Here is an 18096-nt window from a genome sequence, read left to right on the forward strand (position 1 = left end):
TGTGTGTGTGTGTGTGTGTGTGTGTGTGTGTGTGTGTGTGTGTGTGTGTGTGTGTACATGCATGCATGCATATAGTAATGATTAATTTTTGCCTCTTTCTTATTGTTTTGGAAATGATTAGAAAGCTGATGTTGTGCAAATGGAGCTGAAACTTACCAGAACAGACTTTGAAAGATATGTTGATGAAACAACAGATGCTATTCAAAACATACTTACAAAACTTGCTCTCACTGTAAGTTATTTTATTTCTATTTAAATTTGATTTACAGACAGATAGAATTATATACATGCTATGAACAAGCTTCTAGAGCTTCTTCAATTTATAAAACTTGTATTAAAAAAACATTAAGAATACTCTTAATTATAAACTCTTCAAATTCTGAAATGACTTTTAAACATGCTTCATCGTTTATTACCAGCTCAAGAGGAAAGATTTGTCTTGTGTTTTTCTGAATTATCATCTTTACTGTTTTTTAATGTTTCTTAAATATAAAAATGAGTAGTTTGTATATTTAGGAGATCAGAACTTATTAAAAGAGAGAGAGAAAAATAAGAAGGCTAGCACTGTTAGAAGGAGTGAAGATGCCAGAAAAAGAGTATACTGGTTAAGTGTTTCCAAGAGCAAGGTTTTACACTAGACTATAAAGGCAGAAAAGCCTCACTGGCATGTGGTGAAAAGTGCACTCTTGGCTGTGCCCTTCTCTGCGCATGCTAACAATGTCAATCTTCTTATTTCTTACTCTTTTTTTTTTTTTTTTGTCTGAATCCTACCTAAGAAAGGTTTTAAATTTATACTACATTATTGCCATAGTTGGCTAATGGTGAGATATTTAGAAACCTGTTTTAGAGACCAAACATGGAACTTTCCCAAGCTACTTCAGTACTCCAGTAATCATAGTAGTGGTCTCACACCAGCTAATGAAATTCATTACTTCCTAATGGCATTCATAAATAAACATAATGCCCACAGCAAGTTGTATGGAGAGGCTATCCACTCAGGCAACTAGATGGCTTCAAAGAACAGTATCCAGCTTTAAACATACAGAACTATTTGTTCTCATAAACTCTTGCAACAGAAGTAAATTATTTATGCTACACTTTTTTTTTTTTAGCAATTGGCTAAAACCTCCTGTAAAACAGATAATGCAATATCCCTTATCCTCCATCCTTTGATATACAAGATTGCAGAGTACACCTGAAAAGATAGCCAGAGTGTTGAATAAATATAATCACCACATCACTTTTAAACTAAATATCAGACTAGCAACGCTTCATTCATTTTCTAAAAATATTACTTTATACTTTCCTGTAGGATCAAAAAATCAAGTGCCTTATGTCTGAAACTTAGACAAAACAGACTATTACATACAGACAGTAAGGTATATTTTTATCTGATTTGAAGAGTAATAAGAACTATAAACATTATCATTAATGGCAAGTAAGGAGAGGTAGACCATGTACTAGGCATTCTTTCATACAGGAATAAATGAAAGCAAACTACAGTACTGTATAAAAACTGTATAAAAGTTGGTAGTATCTTATTTCTGATGCTGGCCACAATTAGACTTATAACTTGCAACAATTTTTATGTAGTACTGTAGTCTGCTTTCATTTATTCTTGTATGAAAGAATGCCTAGTACATAGTTTGCCTACCCTTACTTCCCTCTACTTTAGATGCACTCCTAGAAGATGCATTGATAGAATGTTAATTCTTTGGTGTATTACAAATTTTAATTATCTCCACAATTATTTAATTGTTAGTGACTGCTTTCTTTTTGTTCTCCAAGAATTCTAATTTGAAATTTAGCAAGAAGACAGGCGATGATAATAAATTATTATTATTATTATTTTCTCAGGCATATCCATCATTGTGGGAGGCCTCTATTATTATTATTATTCACGCAACCATCATATTTCTACTTGAATTCATTCATTAGCAAAGCACTCACAGCCACATATGGCAACCCATTTCATCCACCTTTCAAGTAAAAAATCTAGTCCTAACACCTTAGCTAACCACAATCTTACAAAATTTCCAGGGATGACACATTCTCTCCTACCATGTATTAAAATCTTTGGTGTCAACTCTATAAAATATATATTATTAATAACTTATGTCTCTTCTTCTTTGCCCATCATTAGACTTAGTAATCCAGAGATCTTCAATCTCTCCTCATAGGGAGCATTCTATAGACCTGTCATAATCTTGATCATTTACCTCTAGCACCTCTCCACCTCATTCCTAAGGAATCTAGGTGAATGACCCGATCTGTATGTAATAGTATAGGTGTGGCCTTATTAAAGACTTACAAATGGAAAGAATGACTCTATGTTTATAAACATCCAAGTAATCTGATGTGCCACTCTGGCCACCTTAACATTAATTCCTTGGCCACAAAGTTGCCACATGGGGCAACTTTTTTCCACACTGCCAGTCTATATAAGCCATCCTGCAGGATGTTGACATCAATTTCATTAACTACTACTCTTCCTAGCTTTGCATTATCAACAAACAACTGAATATTTCCTCTTAAATCATTTCTTATTTCAATGATGTACAAATTAAACAACAGCAGACCAAGTTCTCTGTCCTTGATCGGGTTCGAGGTTATGTTGCAAGTGGTCATGTAATTTAGCACTCATGTAAAATTGGAGATTTTTTTATCTGTTTTTATTGTGTTTCTTCGTTAGAAGATCAGCATATTATAATGTATTAGTGTAGATTTTCATGTATTTAGTTTATTTAGACATTAGAGTATTTAGTGCATTTATAATATCTTTATTGGATATTTGCCACCATTGTTTGTCACCAATGCGACAAACAATGGCGGCAAAGATCACGTCACCTGGTGATTTGAATTTGTGAGATTTTATTTAGTGCAGTGTGTGTGAAATGTATTTGTGGAGGAAATCAAAGAATATATGGAAGGAAATTGAAACTGGAGAGAGAGAGAGAGAGAGAGGATGTATTAAGTGTTTCAAAAGTGATTGTTTGTTAAGTGATGAGAACGCAACAAATACTGATGGTAAGATGGAAAATGATGTTATTAATGCCAAATGTGCAGCCTTGGAAATAGAGGAAAATGAAATGGACATTAACTGGGATTTTATTCTTGTCCATTTTCTTGTACAAGAAAATCAAGTTAAGGAGAAAATTATGTATGGAGATTCAATGATCAGGGTAGTACCTAATGAAAGTGTGACAAAATCCTGTTTCACAAGTGCAGAAATTCACAATAATTAGCCATGCCATCCAGATGCAAAAAGATAAGTTGAAGGAAATGATTGTCTTGGTTGGTACAAATGATTTGAGAGGCAAGAAGTATTCTATGAGGGAGGATGTAAAGGAATTGTTAGAAGAGACAAAAACTGAAGAGCGAGAAGGTAAAGACTAAGTCTCCTACCACACTATGATAGAGGCGAACTAAGGAGGAGAGCATTAGTAGCCAGTCTATACGTAGATTGAAGGAATGATGTAGGATTTCTTGATCTGTGTTTGACAGAAAGAAGGATTTGTACAATGTTGATGGACTATATCTAAATGGCTTTGGTGTTAGGTGTCTGGAGAGTGCTTTGTTCACCCATCATGCTGAGGTGAAAATTCATGAAAACTCAAAACTCATGGAAGCAAGTGAGTTTGTGTGACAGCATCCATGAGGTGAGTGAGTGTGAGAATGACAAAGTGAGGAATCTAGTCTCTCAGGCAAAAATATTGGATAGGGTAGTCAGTTCAGGAAGTAAAGGTGCATGGGGAACTAAAAGGATGTGGCAGTTTCTATATAATAATGCCAGAAGTATCAGGAACAGGAGGGAGGAGTTTTTGGCATTGGTTTATGCAACCTCACCAAAAGTTTTAAGCATTAGTGAGACTTGGCTAACAGCAGATGATGTAGTTATAGGGAATGAATGTGAAATGTTTAGTATTTTCAGGGAATAGAGAAGATAGGTTGTGGGGAAGAGTACTGCTGATGCACTGCAGCCAAAAAGAATAGGAGACGTGGTAGGGTGGCCGCTCATTTGAAACAATCTAGCATGAGATTAAGGCCCGTAACACAAAATATACAGTTGGTTTGTTGCTATAAGTAAGCAAGGGAGTTTAACAGATGATCTGGAAGACACACATCGCCAAATTAGCACAAATGGGTACAGGTCAAGTGATTATTATGGGGGGACTTCAACTATGGAAATATAGACTGGAAGGAAGAAAGATCACATGGCAGGAAAGAAATAGAATTTATACAACTACTAAGAGATATTTACTTAAGGTAGAATGTGATGGAGGGGACTAGGGATGGGAGGATATTCAACCTGGTCATAGGATCAGAAAAGCTATCCATAACCAAGGTGACCACATTGCCTTCGATTGGAGAAAGCGACCATGCAATCTTGACTTGGGAAATTGCACAACATGAGGAATATTCTGTCAAGAAGGGATATAAGTGGAACCACAAGGTGACTATGACAAGCTTAGGAAAAAAGCTTAAATCTGTGCCACGACATAAAACACTGCAGGTTAAGGATGTTAGTAGGTGCATAGGATATAATAAAGGTTCATCTAGAGCAGGGGTCTCCAAACTACAGCCTGTGGGTCAGATGCGGCCTGCGATATGATTTTATCTGGCCCACCAATTGGACTAATTTTTCAATAAGAATCTGCAAAAAAAAACACGGGGTGTTGATAGATTTCAAATGCATTAATTAAAATTGTGTTCAAAATATATTCCCTAATAGCAAAAAGTAACCGTAATCCAAGTTACGGTCTTTCTGACTGTAAAAGGTCAGTTAAAATGGACTAACGAAGGAAAAAAATTTGAATTTTACAAAATTTTACAAGAAAATTTGAAAAAATTTGCTTGTAAATTTATCTCTATTTTTGGGACAACGTATCTTTGCGAACAAACTTTTTCCCAAATGAAATATATCAAGTCAAAATACAGGGCAAATTTATCTGATTAACATTTGAAATCGCTACTTGTAATTAGCACTTCAAAATTTGAACCTGAGTTTAATAAGATTTTTAAAACACAAACACAGTTACATCATTCACATTAATGGTTTTATTATAATTTGTGATAAAAATATGAGAATTTGCTGATAGTGTTTGTTGCCATTAATATACAATAATTTAATCTCACATACTCTGTAATCAGTTTTTATCTGCTTTCAATAAAACTCATATATCTAGTTCTAGATTTTTTTTTACTATGGCCCACTGAACAGTGCTGAAGTACCCAATGTGGCCCTCACGGTGAAAAGTTTGGAGGCCACTGATCTAGAGCATCAGTTCCCAACCAGTGGTATGTGTACCCCCCCCCCCCCCCCGAGGGGTACGTGCTGGGCCGTTCAGGGTTACACAAAAAATAATCAGTAATGGGGAAAAGCAAGTAAAGTAAACAAAATGCAAAACGTTAGTTATGGAACAATAAACGTCAGTATTTAAAAACAGCTATTTTAAAAACAACGGGTACAATTTATAGAAATGGATTTAAAAGGGGTATACCAGTGGAAAAAGGTTGGGAACCACTGATCAAGCAGTATTAAATTGTATACTTAGGTTAAGGAAGGTTAATCATGTGGGAGTTAGATGGATGAGTAATATCATTAAGCATGAGCTGCAGCAGAAGAAAATGCTGTGGAGGGTATATAAAGAAAGGTGACTAGCATGGCAAGGAAGGCAAAATCAGATGAGAAGAATCTTGCCAAGCCAGTCAAAGGAAATCCCAAAGAGTTCTTTTGTTATATGGCAAGTAAGAGGAAGAATGACTATGGAAGATTAACCTTAATGAGTGAAGATGGTCACAAAGAGACAGAAGCAGATAAAATAGTTGAGTTACTGAGTAACCAGTTTGCAAGGGGGATATCATCCTATTGAGGGTACTGCTTTAACCTATGTGACAGACACTAATGTGGGAAAAGAGGTGGATGAATTGGAGGTCCTTACGATATTGCAGAATCTCAATGTAAATACAGCTGTGGGATTAGATGGGATATCAGCCAGAGTTTTGTGAGAATGTGCAAGGGAACTGGCAATATCTCTGACTAGGCTCTTTAACATGTTGACTGCCACAGAGGGTTTCATCTGTAGTATTCACCAACAAGTACTGTGTAGTAAAAGATTAAACACAAAAGATGTTTTGGATATTACATTTAAAATTGTAAATTCTGTTCAAGGAAAAGCCCTGCAACAGCGGTTATTTAAATTACAGTCAGATGATGATAGGGAACTTCTGTTGTACAATAATGTTCGCTGGCTCAGCAGAAGTCAATTTTTAGAAAGATTTCTTGTATTAATTAACGATATAAAAATTTTCTTGATGAAAAAGGAGATATTTATCCACAATTGAGTGATAAAAGATGGTTGTTACACTTATCATTTTTAATAGATTTCTGTAGCAATTTAAATTTAGAGTTACAAGGTAGAGATAAAAATTTAATTGACATGTTAAGTTCAATAAAAACTTTCCAACAATACTTACTTTTATTAAAGAAAAATATAAATGACCGCAAATTTAGACATCTCCCATATTTATTAAAATTTTTGAACCAAGAAATCAAGAAATGCTTCGCTATGATTTAAAAGAATTTATTCGTGAAATAGAATTAGTTGAGGAAGAAATTAATTCAAGATTTAAAGATTTTAATAAAACTGAAATCTTTTATCAATAATCCATTTCAAGAAAACTTTTAACATCACAGAAATTTCAAATAAAATTAGTGGGCTGTTTGATATAAACCAAGCCAAAGTAGAACTTGAGATAATAAACATTCAGAATAGTTTACATTTAAAATCAACAAACAATGAAGTCATTTGGAAGTATGCACATGAAAAATTCCCAATATTAATCATATTGCACGAAAAATTCTGTCGTGTTTCGGATCGACATACTTGTCAGAATCTGCTATTTCAAATATGAACGTCATAAAAAATCAATTAAGAAACCAAATTACAAATGATCATTTGGATGATTGTCTGCGATTGGCCACTTCTTCATATCAACTTGACTATGAAAATATTGCGAGATCCAAGCAATGCCAAATTTCACATTAACTTTTTTTTTTTTTTTTAATCGACCAGTGTTTCCTGTAACTTGTGAGTTTGTAATCAATCTGTTGTTTTTTCTAACTTTGGTTTACCAAAATAGAGAAATAAATATTTTATTCCAAAAAGTAATAAATTAATTTTTAAATACACAAATAAAGTTTTTAGTTGTGTAAAGTTTTTAAGTTGTGTTTGGTTGGGGGAACGTGATCTATATAAGAGAGTAGATCGCTGAATAACTTTTTATAGAAAAGTAGCTCGCTAGTAAAAAAGGTTGAACACCACTGACATACAGCATTTGTCACCTTCAAGATCATTTGTGCCTGCCAAAATAATCATATCTTTCACTTTTCCTCTCTACACCCTCTCTGACAGAATTGATAAATTCCTTAACCATTGTTTCCAGTGAATCACAATTTTGTCAATCTCAAGTACTCCTCTTAACATGGAGTTTCCATACCCTCTCTTCTTATCCTTCTTTATTTTGCCCTCTCATACACCTCTTCATGAAGAGGTGTTGAGTAGCTGTATGCTCCAAACATGTGTTTTATGTGTTTCATCAGATTTGGAGGAGAATGATAGAATTACCAATACCAATTCTAATTAACAGTAACTATGAAAATATCTGTAGAAAACACAAGCAGTAAAACAACATCTAAACAAAGGAGAATTTCTCAAAGTCATAAAGTTAACAAGACTGTCAAAACTCCATTGAAGAATGGTTTGCACATCAGAGTTTAGAGTAGAGAAGTAGATATTCTAAATGTTTTGGTGATTTGCACATATAAGGTTTATCACATGAGAATTGCAATGCATTCCATGCTCCTACCACTCTCCATTCAAAAAACTTATTTCTTACACTTACTCACCACCTCCTTTTCTCTCCCCCCCCCCAGATATGTACTTATGTTTTCTCTTTATGCCTTGTGGCACATATGGTCAAGATCCATTTCTTCCAGATACCTCTGTCCTGAGCTACCAGTTTGACTTCTCTCCAACTCTTCCAGCCAGCCACTCTTCATTTCTTTTCTGTTATTCTCTTCCAAGTTAATTTAGGTCTTTCCCTTTTCTATTTTCTTTCTGAGATCTATGTCAAAACCACTCTGGGAATCTCTCTGCTATCCATTCTCAGTATGTATCCAATCCATTTCCACCTGCTTCATCTGCATTTTTTTATTTCATTGATGATGCTTTTATCCACAGTCAGCTTATATAAGTCATCATTTCCAATTCCCCTCCTCCTCCTTCCTAAGACCTATATTAGATGCTCCAGATTCCCCATGATGTAAATTACCAACACAGCAAACACTCTTCCCCACCCCACTTGTTATACTACTTCCTATATAAAAAACTCCTCCGTAGCGCAATTGGAAGAACGACGGTACATTGCGCCCTTCGATTGGAATAGGCCTAAGTTCGATTCTCGTCGCGACGGGAGGAATCTTTATCTGGTCGATTTCAATCGATGGTGAGTTAGCCGATCTCATACGGAGGTAGCAGGGTTTTTTCTCCCGGAAACTCGGGTTTTTCATCCCGCATACATACAAATCGGCCCTTCAGAACACACGCAATTTACAGACAAAAATTACTAGTTGTGGTAGTGTTGGAGGTGGGCGGTAGATGGCGTTGATTCGTAGTAGAGGTAAGATGTAGAGACAGTTGAAGATGTCCTCCCGCGATGAGTCTTCGGACTCCTTGGAGGTATCAGGAATAATAATAATAAAAAAAAACTCTATCCATTTTAAAACTTTTATTGAGAATTTAACATTAAATAATACAGATATTTTGGTTAGCTTTAATATCACCTCACTGTTCACCATTATTCCCTTAAATGACTAAATTCTAGGTTGAAGACTATTGAGGTGAGAGGAAAGAGTCTAATGTGTCTGGGCAATAAGGTCAAATGGAGAATACATCATCCACATATCTTAACCAGATAGAAGGTTTGAGAGGGGCTGATTCAAGAGCATGTTTTTAAAATATTCCATAAAAAAAATTGGCAAGGGGATGGGGTGGTGCATAAGAGGAGAGAACCAATAGAGGTACCCTCTATTTGTTTATAAATGTTGTGCTTCCAAGAGAAACATCTAGAATGGATAGCTAAGAAAAACAGATCAGTAATATTATCACTTATAAAGGAAGCTTTTACTGATGATATTACTGATCTGTTTTTCTTGGCTATCCATTCTAGATGTTTCTCTTGGAAGCACAACATTTATAAACAGATAGAGGGTACCTCTATTGGTCCTCTCCTCTTATGCACACCCCCTTCCCCTTGCCAATTTTTTTTATGGAATATTTTGAAAACATGCTCTTGAATCAGCCCCTCTCAAACCTTCTATCTGGTTAAGATATGCGGATGATGTAATCTCCATTTGGTCTTATTGCCCAGACTCTTTCCTCTCTCACCTCAATAGTCTTCACCCCTAGAATTTAGTTTACCATGGGAAAAGAAACCAATAATAATTTAGCCTTTCTAGATATCTTGGTAACACATCTACCCAATGATAACCTGTCCTTTTCAGTATACAGGATCACACAGGCAGTTGTGAATCCCTTGTTTGAATGAGTTTAAGAAGAGATATGATAGATATTGTGCAAACGATGGTTAGTATGGGCCTCTCAAGATGAGTGACTCCCTAGAGATGTCTTCAAAAACGACTGCAATAATAATAATAATTGGGAACAATGAGAAAAGTGATAATTGAAAAAGCTCAAAGTAACATTTCTGTTTCAATAAAGTAAATCCAGTTTTGCTGAGTGGAGGTGGAAATAAACATTGCTGAGGTTGGCACTAATCACATATATTAGTGAAGAGAATCTTGAAGACTTTGTGAAGTTTGCCTCATGTAATCTATTTCTCTTTGCATGACTTTTCGTGTTTTGTTGCTTAACAAAAAACTTAAGATGACATGCACAGGTATGCAATGTGAAGTATGCAGTAATGATCTCTATGATATGCTAATACACATGAATACTTTCAGTCAAATCTGCAAACTGTGGTCTCTTGCTATCCACATACCACTATGCAGATATTACTCTCTCCAAACATACCTGGCAGAATATTGGTAGCAAGATTATTTGCAAGCTGACATTCTTGTCTTTTAGAAGACATTTCAGCTTTCTAAATCATGGTGCAGTCCAGTACAGGAATCAGAATACCCATTTTAAAGCAGGACCTCTAAAGGAAGAAATGTTACATTGCTGCATAATACCTGATAAATTGCCTTGTCATGCCATTGAAAGATCCTGAAAACATCATTCATACTGCATGCTTAAAAATGTCGCACATTAAAAATTAACATGAAAAACAACAATTGATATGATTATATAAGGAGAGACAACTGGAGTTTGACAAAAAAAGACCATTCAGGAAACCATTCTTTTATTGTTAAATGTGAAACTTATAAAAATTTAAAAACAGCAGTCTCTGTATTAATTAAGCCTGAATTTTTAAGTAATCATATAACTACTTAAAATTAACTACTAATTAGCCTTGTCATGGTAGCTTGACTGTTCTGATTTATTCACCTTCTGACAGCATTTACTACCACTAAATGAATTATATACAAGTCTGATTTTTTTTCTTTGTGATTTCATCCAATATAATTTCATCTAATAATTTTTAAAATTTTTCTTTCAGGAACAAGCTTTGCAAAAAGCAGTAAGAGAATTAATTGCTGAATTAGAGACTAAATTAGGTCGGCTTGAATACCAGACTCTACAAATTCCAGTAAAGAATCGCATCCGAGCAGTTATGTTAAATCTGAAACGACTGAAAGAAGTGGTTAATAAGAGCCTGTATCCAGATGCTTCTTTAATAACAAAGTGAGTTATTTCATTAATAATTAAATAAATAATAATTATGTCTTTTCCAGCCCTTCAACTGGAAAAGACCTGTGTTCGATACTCATGAGAGGAATCTTTATATGGGTTTTTTCAACTGGAAGTGAGTTGACTGATCTCGTATTAAAATAAATCATGATGGCATGAAAGAGTTAACGAAAGATGAGCGAGTGGCGTTGTATGGCGACTCCATTATTAAAGGTGTGCTAGAGGATAAAATGCACAAGGTATGTTTTCCAGGCGGTAAAATGAGTAGAGTGATTGAGGCATTGAATATGAGGTGGGAGCAAGCAAAAGAGTTAATTGTATTAATTGGTACAAATGATTTGAGAGAGAACAAAGAGCATGTCAAAATGAATGTCAGGAGACTGCTTGGAAAGATAAAAGAGAATAGTGTGATAGGAAGGTTAGTCAGTGTGTTGTTGCCTAGGTATGAATGTGGTGAAATGAGACGGAGAGCAAGGATTATGAATGATATTCTGGCTGAAATGTGTGAGATGGGAGTACAGTTTGTTAATGTGTGGAATGAGTTTGAGGGACGAAGTGAGCTGTATGGGAGCGATGGATTGCATTTGAGTGGTTATGGTGTGAGTCACTTGGAGAGACTGCTGCTGGAAAGTAGAGAAGTGAATACAGAGAATGAATCAGATCGAGAGGGGAGTGATGTAGAAGAGCAGGAGAGTAAGACAGGAGAGATTGAAGAAGTGGAAATGAATGGGGAAGTGAGTGGTATGAGTATAGAAAATGAGAGAATGGGTGTGCAAGAGGAGCAGGGAAACGGGGAGGCTCAGGGTGGACAGGAGTACACACCGTGAGAAAGGTGGATGCTCCAAGAGGAGGTGAGAGCATGTGTAGGCAGGAAAGTAATGGGATGATCAGGGATCAAGAGGAAACAGATGGAATTGCAAAGGGTTCTAAAATGAAGAAGCAGAAAGGGAAACGGCCCCAGTCCAGCATGGAGAGATCACATCGAGTGAGTGGTATCAGTGGAACTAGCTGTAGATCCAGAAATGAGTTGTTGTGTTTGTATACCAATGCTAGAAGTATAAGAAACAATGCGGATGAAATGGTTGCACTAATTGCGTCTGTGCACCCAGAGATTGTCGGAATAAGTGAGACATGGTTAGATGAGGACGACATCCTGACAGGAATAGAGATGGAAAGGTATGATGTGTTTCGGGAGGATAGAAGGGGTAAAAAGGGAGGGGGGAGTGCTATTGATGATAGAGAAAGAGTTATGTCCATACAAGGTAGAGATGCAAGAGGGAAATAGGACCAGTGGTTTTGAGGTAGTATGGTGTGAGATAGAGGTGAATAGAATCAAATACTTGGTGGGATGTTGTTATAGACCTGGTAATGTGGATGGTGGTGATAGTGAAATGTATAGTCAAATAAGCCAAACAAATAAGAAAAGGGTGATCATTATGGGTGATTTTAATTATGGCAATATAGACTGGAATGAAGAGATAGCAACTGGAAGTAAAGAAAATGAATTTCTTGAGTTTTTGAGGGATAACTACCTCAGACAGTATGTAACAGAGGGCACATGAGGATTAAGGGTCTTGGAGGATGTAATTATCAATGAGGTGTCAAATCATCCACCAGTTGGTGAAAGTGACCATGAGGTGATTACCTGGGTGTTTGCCAGCAGTGCAAGGACCCCTCTGAAAAAAGGGTATATGTGGAACTACAAGGGGGATGATTATGAAGAGCTCAGGAGACAGCTTGCAGGTGTAGCATGGAATGAGGAGTTAGCTGGAAAAGCGATCAATGCAGCTTGGGGGATTTTCAAAAACTACTTAGTAGATGCAATATCTAAATGTATACCATGGGTGAGAAGGTTAAATAAGGTAGGTGTGAGATGGATGAATAAAGAGATTAAGCATGCAATACAGAGAAAAAGGGTATTGTGGAGGCAGCATAAGAGAAATGGAAGTAACCAATTTCATGAGGTCTACAAAGACCAGGCAAGGAGGGTGACTTGGTTGTTGAGAGTAGCTAAAGAGAGGTATGAACAGCAGTTAGCTAATGAAGCCAAAAGGAATTCTAGGGAGTTCTTTCGATATGTAGCCAGCAAAAGAAAGAATGATTATGGAAGGATGACATTGATTGGAGGAAATGGTATAAAGACAGCTGTTGCAGAATGTGTGGTGGAGATACTTAATGAGCAGTTCATAAAGATCTTTCAATCTTGTGAATGTGACTTCATGGAGAGATTAAGGGCAGTTGATGATGGGAAGGAGAGACTGACTGTAAGTGAGCAAGAGGTGTTTGGGGAGTTGAGTAAACTAGATGTAAATAAGGCTGTGGGACTTGATAACATATCACCGCGTATTCTGAAGGAATGTGCCAGAGAGTTGACACCTGCCTTGACATATTTTTTTAATACGAGTCTTGCACTTGGTCAAGTCCCTAAAGAGTGGAAGGAGGGCAAGATTGTGCCACTTCATAAAGGAGGTGATCGAACTAAAGCATCAAACTATAGGCCTATCTGTGTGTCAGGTGTTGTGGTTAAGTTGTTGGAGAAGCTTGTGAGAACTAGGATCCAGAGTTGGGTTGACAACAATGGTATAATCTTTGATAGACAGCATGGATTTGCTAAAGGGAGGTCATGGTTTAGTAATCTACTTACTTATTACAATAAAGTGACTGCTTCCTTGGACAGAGGAGAAGGATACACAGTAATATACTTGGATTTCGTAAAAGCTTTTGATAGAGTACCTCATGATAAGTTAACAGTCAAACTAGAGCAGATGGGGTTGGATATTAGATTAGTGCATTGGATTGGAGACTGGCTATCTGATAGGTATCAACAAGTTGTGTATGGGGGTGCAATATCCAGGAAAAGGAAAGTCACTAGTGGAGTGGCTCAGGGATCTATTTTAGGGCCATTACTGTTTAACTTGTATATTAATGATATTGGCGAAGATTTGGATGGAGATATTCAGTTGTTTGCAGATGATGCAAAGTTGGGATGAACCATAAAGAGTAGTGAAGATGTTGTGGCTGTGCAAGAAGACTTGAATAAATTGAGTGATTGGGCAAGCAAATGGGGATGTGAGTTCAATGTTGCAAAATGTAAGGTTTTAAAATTTGGAAAACAAAGATGGGATGCAGAATTTATGCTTGGTGAGAATATATTGTTGGAAGTAGAGGAAATAAGAGATCTGGGAGTGATAGTGGATAAGGATCTAAAATTTAGGGGACACATTGCCAAAATTGTGAAGACAACACAAAGACTTCTGGGAATGATGCGGAGGACACTGACGTGTAGAAGTAGGGAGATTCTTGTTCCATTGTATAAGGCTTTGATTAGGCCACACATGGACTATTGTGCCCAGATTTGGTCACCTGTTTTTCAGAAGGATGAAGAGATGTTGGAAAGGGTCCAAAGGCGACTAAGGTAGTTTCTGACCTCTGGAATGTCGAGTATGAGGAAAGATTGAAAAGATGTAATTTGCAGAGTCTAGTGGAGAGAAGGTAGAGGGGAGATATGATAGAGACCTACAAGTTGGTAAGGGGTTGTTATAGGATCAATGGTGGAGAAGTCCTACAGAGACTAGTGGGAGATCAGAGGAGAACCAGAGGTCATCCTTGGAAACTATAAAGAGGGTGTGAGTAGGGGAGTGAGAGGCAGATTTTTTTCGTGCAGAGTTGTGAGTGATTGGAATGCCTTGCCGGAGAGTGTGGTGTCTGCAAGGAGTTTGAATGTGTTTAAGACACGGTATGATGAGATGTGTGTGAGATAAAAGGACCTCCTAGATGAGTCTTTGACTCCATGAGGTTTTGTTTAATAATAATAATAATAATAATAATATGGATGTAGCAGGATTTTTTTCCTCTGGAAAAAAATCAGCCATGAGAACACATGCAATTTAAAGAAAAAAGATACCATTGTTGTTGTTGGTAGATGGCATTGATGGTAGTCATTGTGTGTAGTTGGAGAATTAAGTAGTTGGGGAGATGGTGAGATGTGTGTAGCAGAGTAGAATAGGATGTCCTTCTGCAATGAGTCCCTGGATTCCATGGAGGTGCCAGACAATAATAATAATTTTTGTTAATGATAACTTTCAAAATTATTATTATATTTCAAGCAGTAAAAAAAGTTTAAATATTAACCTTAAAAAGAATCAATTGGAAGAATTTGGATTATGCAAAATTCTAGGTGCTGGAATTTTACTTTTCAATGTTTATTGAATGTAATAAGGTTTAACAAAAATATAACAGTGCAGAATAAAATAGTCTATTATGGTCATTGTTATCACCACCTCTCTGTGTAAAGCATCAAAAGACTCACCATGAGAGGTTCATCCTAAATGCCATTATAAGAGCATAATTACAATGGTATTTTGGCAAAATGCTAGCCAGTCAGCAGAATTTTGTAAATTTGACAGTCTGATTGGCTAAATGAATAGCCAACCAACAGACAAGGGTTCAACAGAAAAGGGTTCAAAAATCCCACTAACGGTATGGATGTTTGTCTAACATCTTTAGATGTAGATGAATTTCATCATCCAGTGTGAGATGACATCTTACTTATTGCAGGCCTGAGGTGGATTAAAATAAAAAAGAAATGTCATGTTTAGTCTCTAGAACAGGATTTCAAAGTTATCAAATCCTTAGTCCATTCATGATACTACTGTGTAATTTTATATGAATCCCACCCTTCTTGGTAGGATTCATATAAAAATATATAGTATAGGTATATATTCATTTACCATCTATGTACTCACGCTCACTAATATCACTCTCCTGTTTTCTTCTCTTTCTAGCTTTAAAAATTTTCCAATACCTATATGTTAAGCATCCTTCAGAAATTTACATGCCAATCAGATATTTTTCTCACTTCTTCTTCCTATCCACCACTGGCTGTAGATTTGATTCCCTCAATCTGTTCTCACAGTGACTTGCCATAGCACTTATATTACAATTCTGTCTGCTACTGAAACTTTCTAGAGAGTTTGTCTCCCCCCCCACCTGATATATGAGTACTTACTGAATTTTTCCTTGCCCACGTTGAATCACATTGATCCCCGTTCCCACCAGGATTTTTTATCATGGTAAATATGTCAATGATGTCTTATTTATTTATTGGTGATGAAAATGCTATACCATTTTATTCTTTGAGCATTTTTAGCCAAAGATAATTCACTATCATATGTGAGAAAGAAAAATCCATCCACTTTTAAAATTGCAGACATGCTAAAGTATATTACACAAATATAAAGTACATCATGCATGCACAAACATTGGAAATTAAGTGAATTTTTCTTTTTATCACCCATATTGTATAAAAAGGTCAGTCATATTAACACAATTTATTAACTTACAAATACTCCTAGTCAGTCACTGCCTTAAACTATGAAATCGTACACCTTAAAAATACTGTATCTTCCAATTTCAGCAATATCCACAACAGCAAAATAAACTAGGTAATTCATTCTACCTAAAATTGTGTTCATCTCAAATCAACATTTCAAAAACTTATATAATCTTAAAATTACCATATATTCAATACATTCACAAAGCCATTAAGCATATCTTCAAATATTCTAACTGCAAACTTGTCTTCACCACCAGAAAATGCACTACAAAACTTAATAAAGCATCACGCCACAATAATGCTCTGACATATTACTACGTCACAATGTGGTTTGCAAATTTAACAGTCAATCCAGATGCAGCGCATGCGCACCTGGAGGTGTGTTTTCAGATTTGATCCAGTAGCTGACTTTTCGCAGTTCACCCTGGCGAAAACGATGGGGGCTAGGGCAAACAGCAAATAAGTGAACAGCGTTGCCTGGTTAAAAACATTTAACCAGGTCATGTTGTCATGTTGTACCATCATTTTGTATTTTGGTTTAAGCCAATAAGAATACAATTTGGTCGGCTAAATTCCAAATTGCCAGCCCATCCTTGTTTGTTCAGTATCCAGGTAGATACCCAACAGGGTGCACCACGAGAAGGTGAGGATTGGACATTAGGTCAGAAGCCCTGGTCGGTTCTCTGCATTCCTTTAAAGGCTATGTGGAGGTCTCCTCTCAGTTATACAGCTTTGACTCTTAAGCACCTCCTTAAGCATAATAATAACAGCATAAACCTTAATACAAATTTTACTTATGTAATTTTTATTTTAGCAATCATAGAATATTTTCCCAATGTCAAGGGCATTCATCTTCGGCATGACTTTCAAATTAAACAAGTAGAACAAAAAGCAGAAGATTCAACAATGAAAAAACACCATAAGGTGATCAGAAACATATTATAAGGTCATAATTAAACAAAATTAAACAAGAGACCATTAATTGATTACCTTTAAAAAATTATTATTAGCAGAACATATGGAGAAGTGATATTTCCCATAAAAGGGATAATTTCAGTCCATCACTTCTGTTTAGATTTGGATGGTGTAGCAAGGTTTCACAACTTTCTTTATATACACATTCCTTAAGTTAATTACTTTTATGAAGAATCTTAATCTTCTTCCAAGGGATTTGATGTTTGGTGGAAATTGCATGTTCTGTAAATCCCGACTGTTAATAAATCAATTAATTGTCTCTTGTTAAATTTTGTTTCATTAGGAACTTAATGTATTTTAGACTATGTCACTGAAAATCATGTACATGTAGTTCACGTTTTCACTGTTGTTGAATCTTCCAGTTTTTGCTCTACTTGTTTAAGTTGAAAGTCATGCTGAAGATGTCCTTGCCACTAGGACAAAAATTCTATGTTTGCTAAAATAACAATTATATAAGGAAAATCTGCATTAAGTTTTATTCACTTATCATGGCTTACATTCATCAAGTTAATAATAGTAATAACAATTCAGCCTATGCTTCAAGTATTGGAAGTTACTGTGGTCAATATAAAATCTGTGTTTGTTTTTTTCAGATGTCTTTCTTGTGGTCGGGCTGCACATCTTGCTGGAGGGTAAGTCAACTTTCATATTTCAAAAATTTCTGCAGGTATTGAAAAAAAAAAAAATCAAAAGTCAAAAAAGTCTTATAAAATCACATTACTCTTAAAATTTCTTAACCATTTGATGAAATAAGACATTAAAAAATTAATTTTTTTTAAATTTAAATTAAAAAAATTAAACTATTTTTAAGAATTACATATATATACAAGTTAGTATGAAATTCATGCGTATACCACAGTTCATGTTGAGCTTAACTGTAACTAGTGCAATACATATTGTTAAATAATGATA

The 18096-nt window shown here is 35.7% G+C and overlaps 1 protein-coding gene across 1 annotated transcript in view; it reads left to right on the plus strand.

Annotated features, from left to right (window-relative positions):
- LOC150110202 (glutamine-rich protein 2-like) overlaps positions 1-18096 on the plus strand; it is a 61653-nt gene that overhangs the window by 41286 nt on the left and 2271 nt on the right. The window contains exons 6-8 of the mRNA XM_090392571.1: positions 122-232; positions 10684-10868; positions 17778-17816. Coding sequence (XP_090248697.1) covers positions 122-232; positions 10684-10868; positions 17778-17816 — 335 coding nt within the window. The remainder of the gene's footprint in view (positions 1-121; positions 233-10683; positions 10869-17777; positions 17817-18096) is intronic.

This window comes from Typopeltis vanoorti, chromosome 1 (assembly GCF_054136105.1).
Source record: "Typopeltis vanoorti isolate ZY-2024b chromosome 1, IOZ_Tvanoo_1.0, whole genome shotgun sequence".
In the NCBI taxonomy this organism is placed as follows: Eukaryota; Metazoa; Arthropoda; class Arachnida; order Uropygi; family Thelyphonidae; genus Typopeltis; species Typopeltis vanoorti.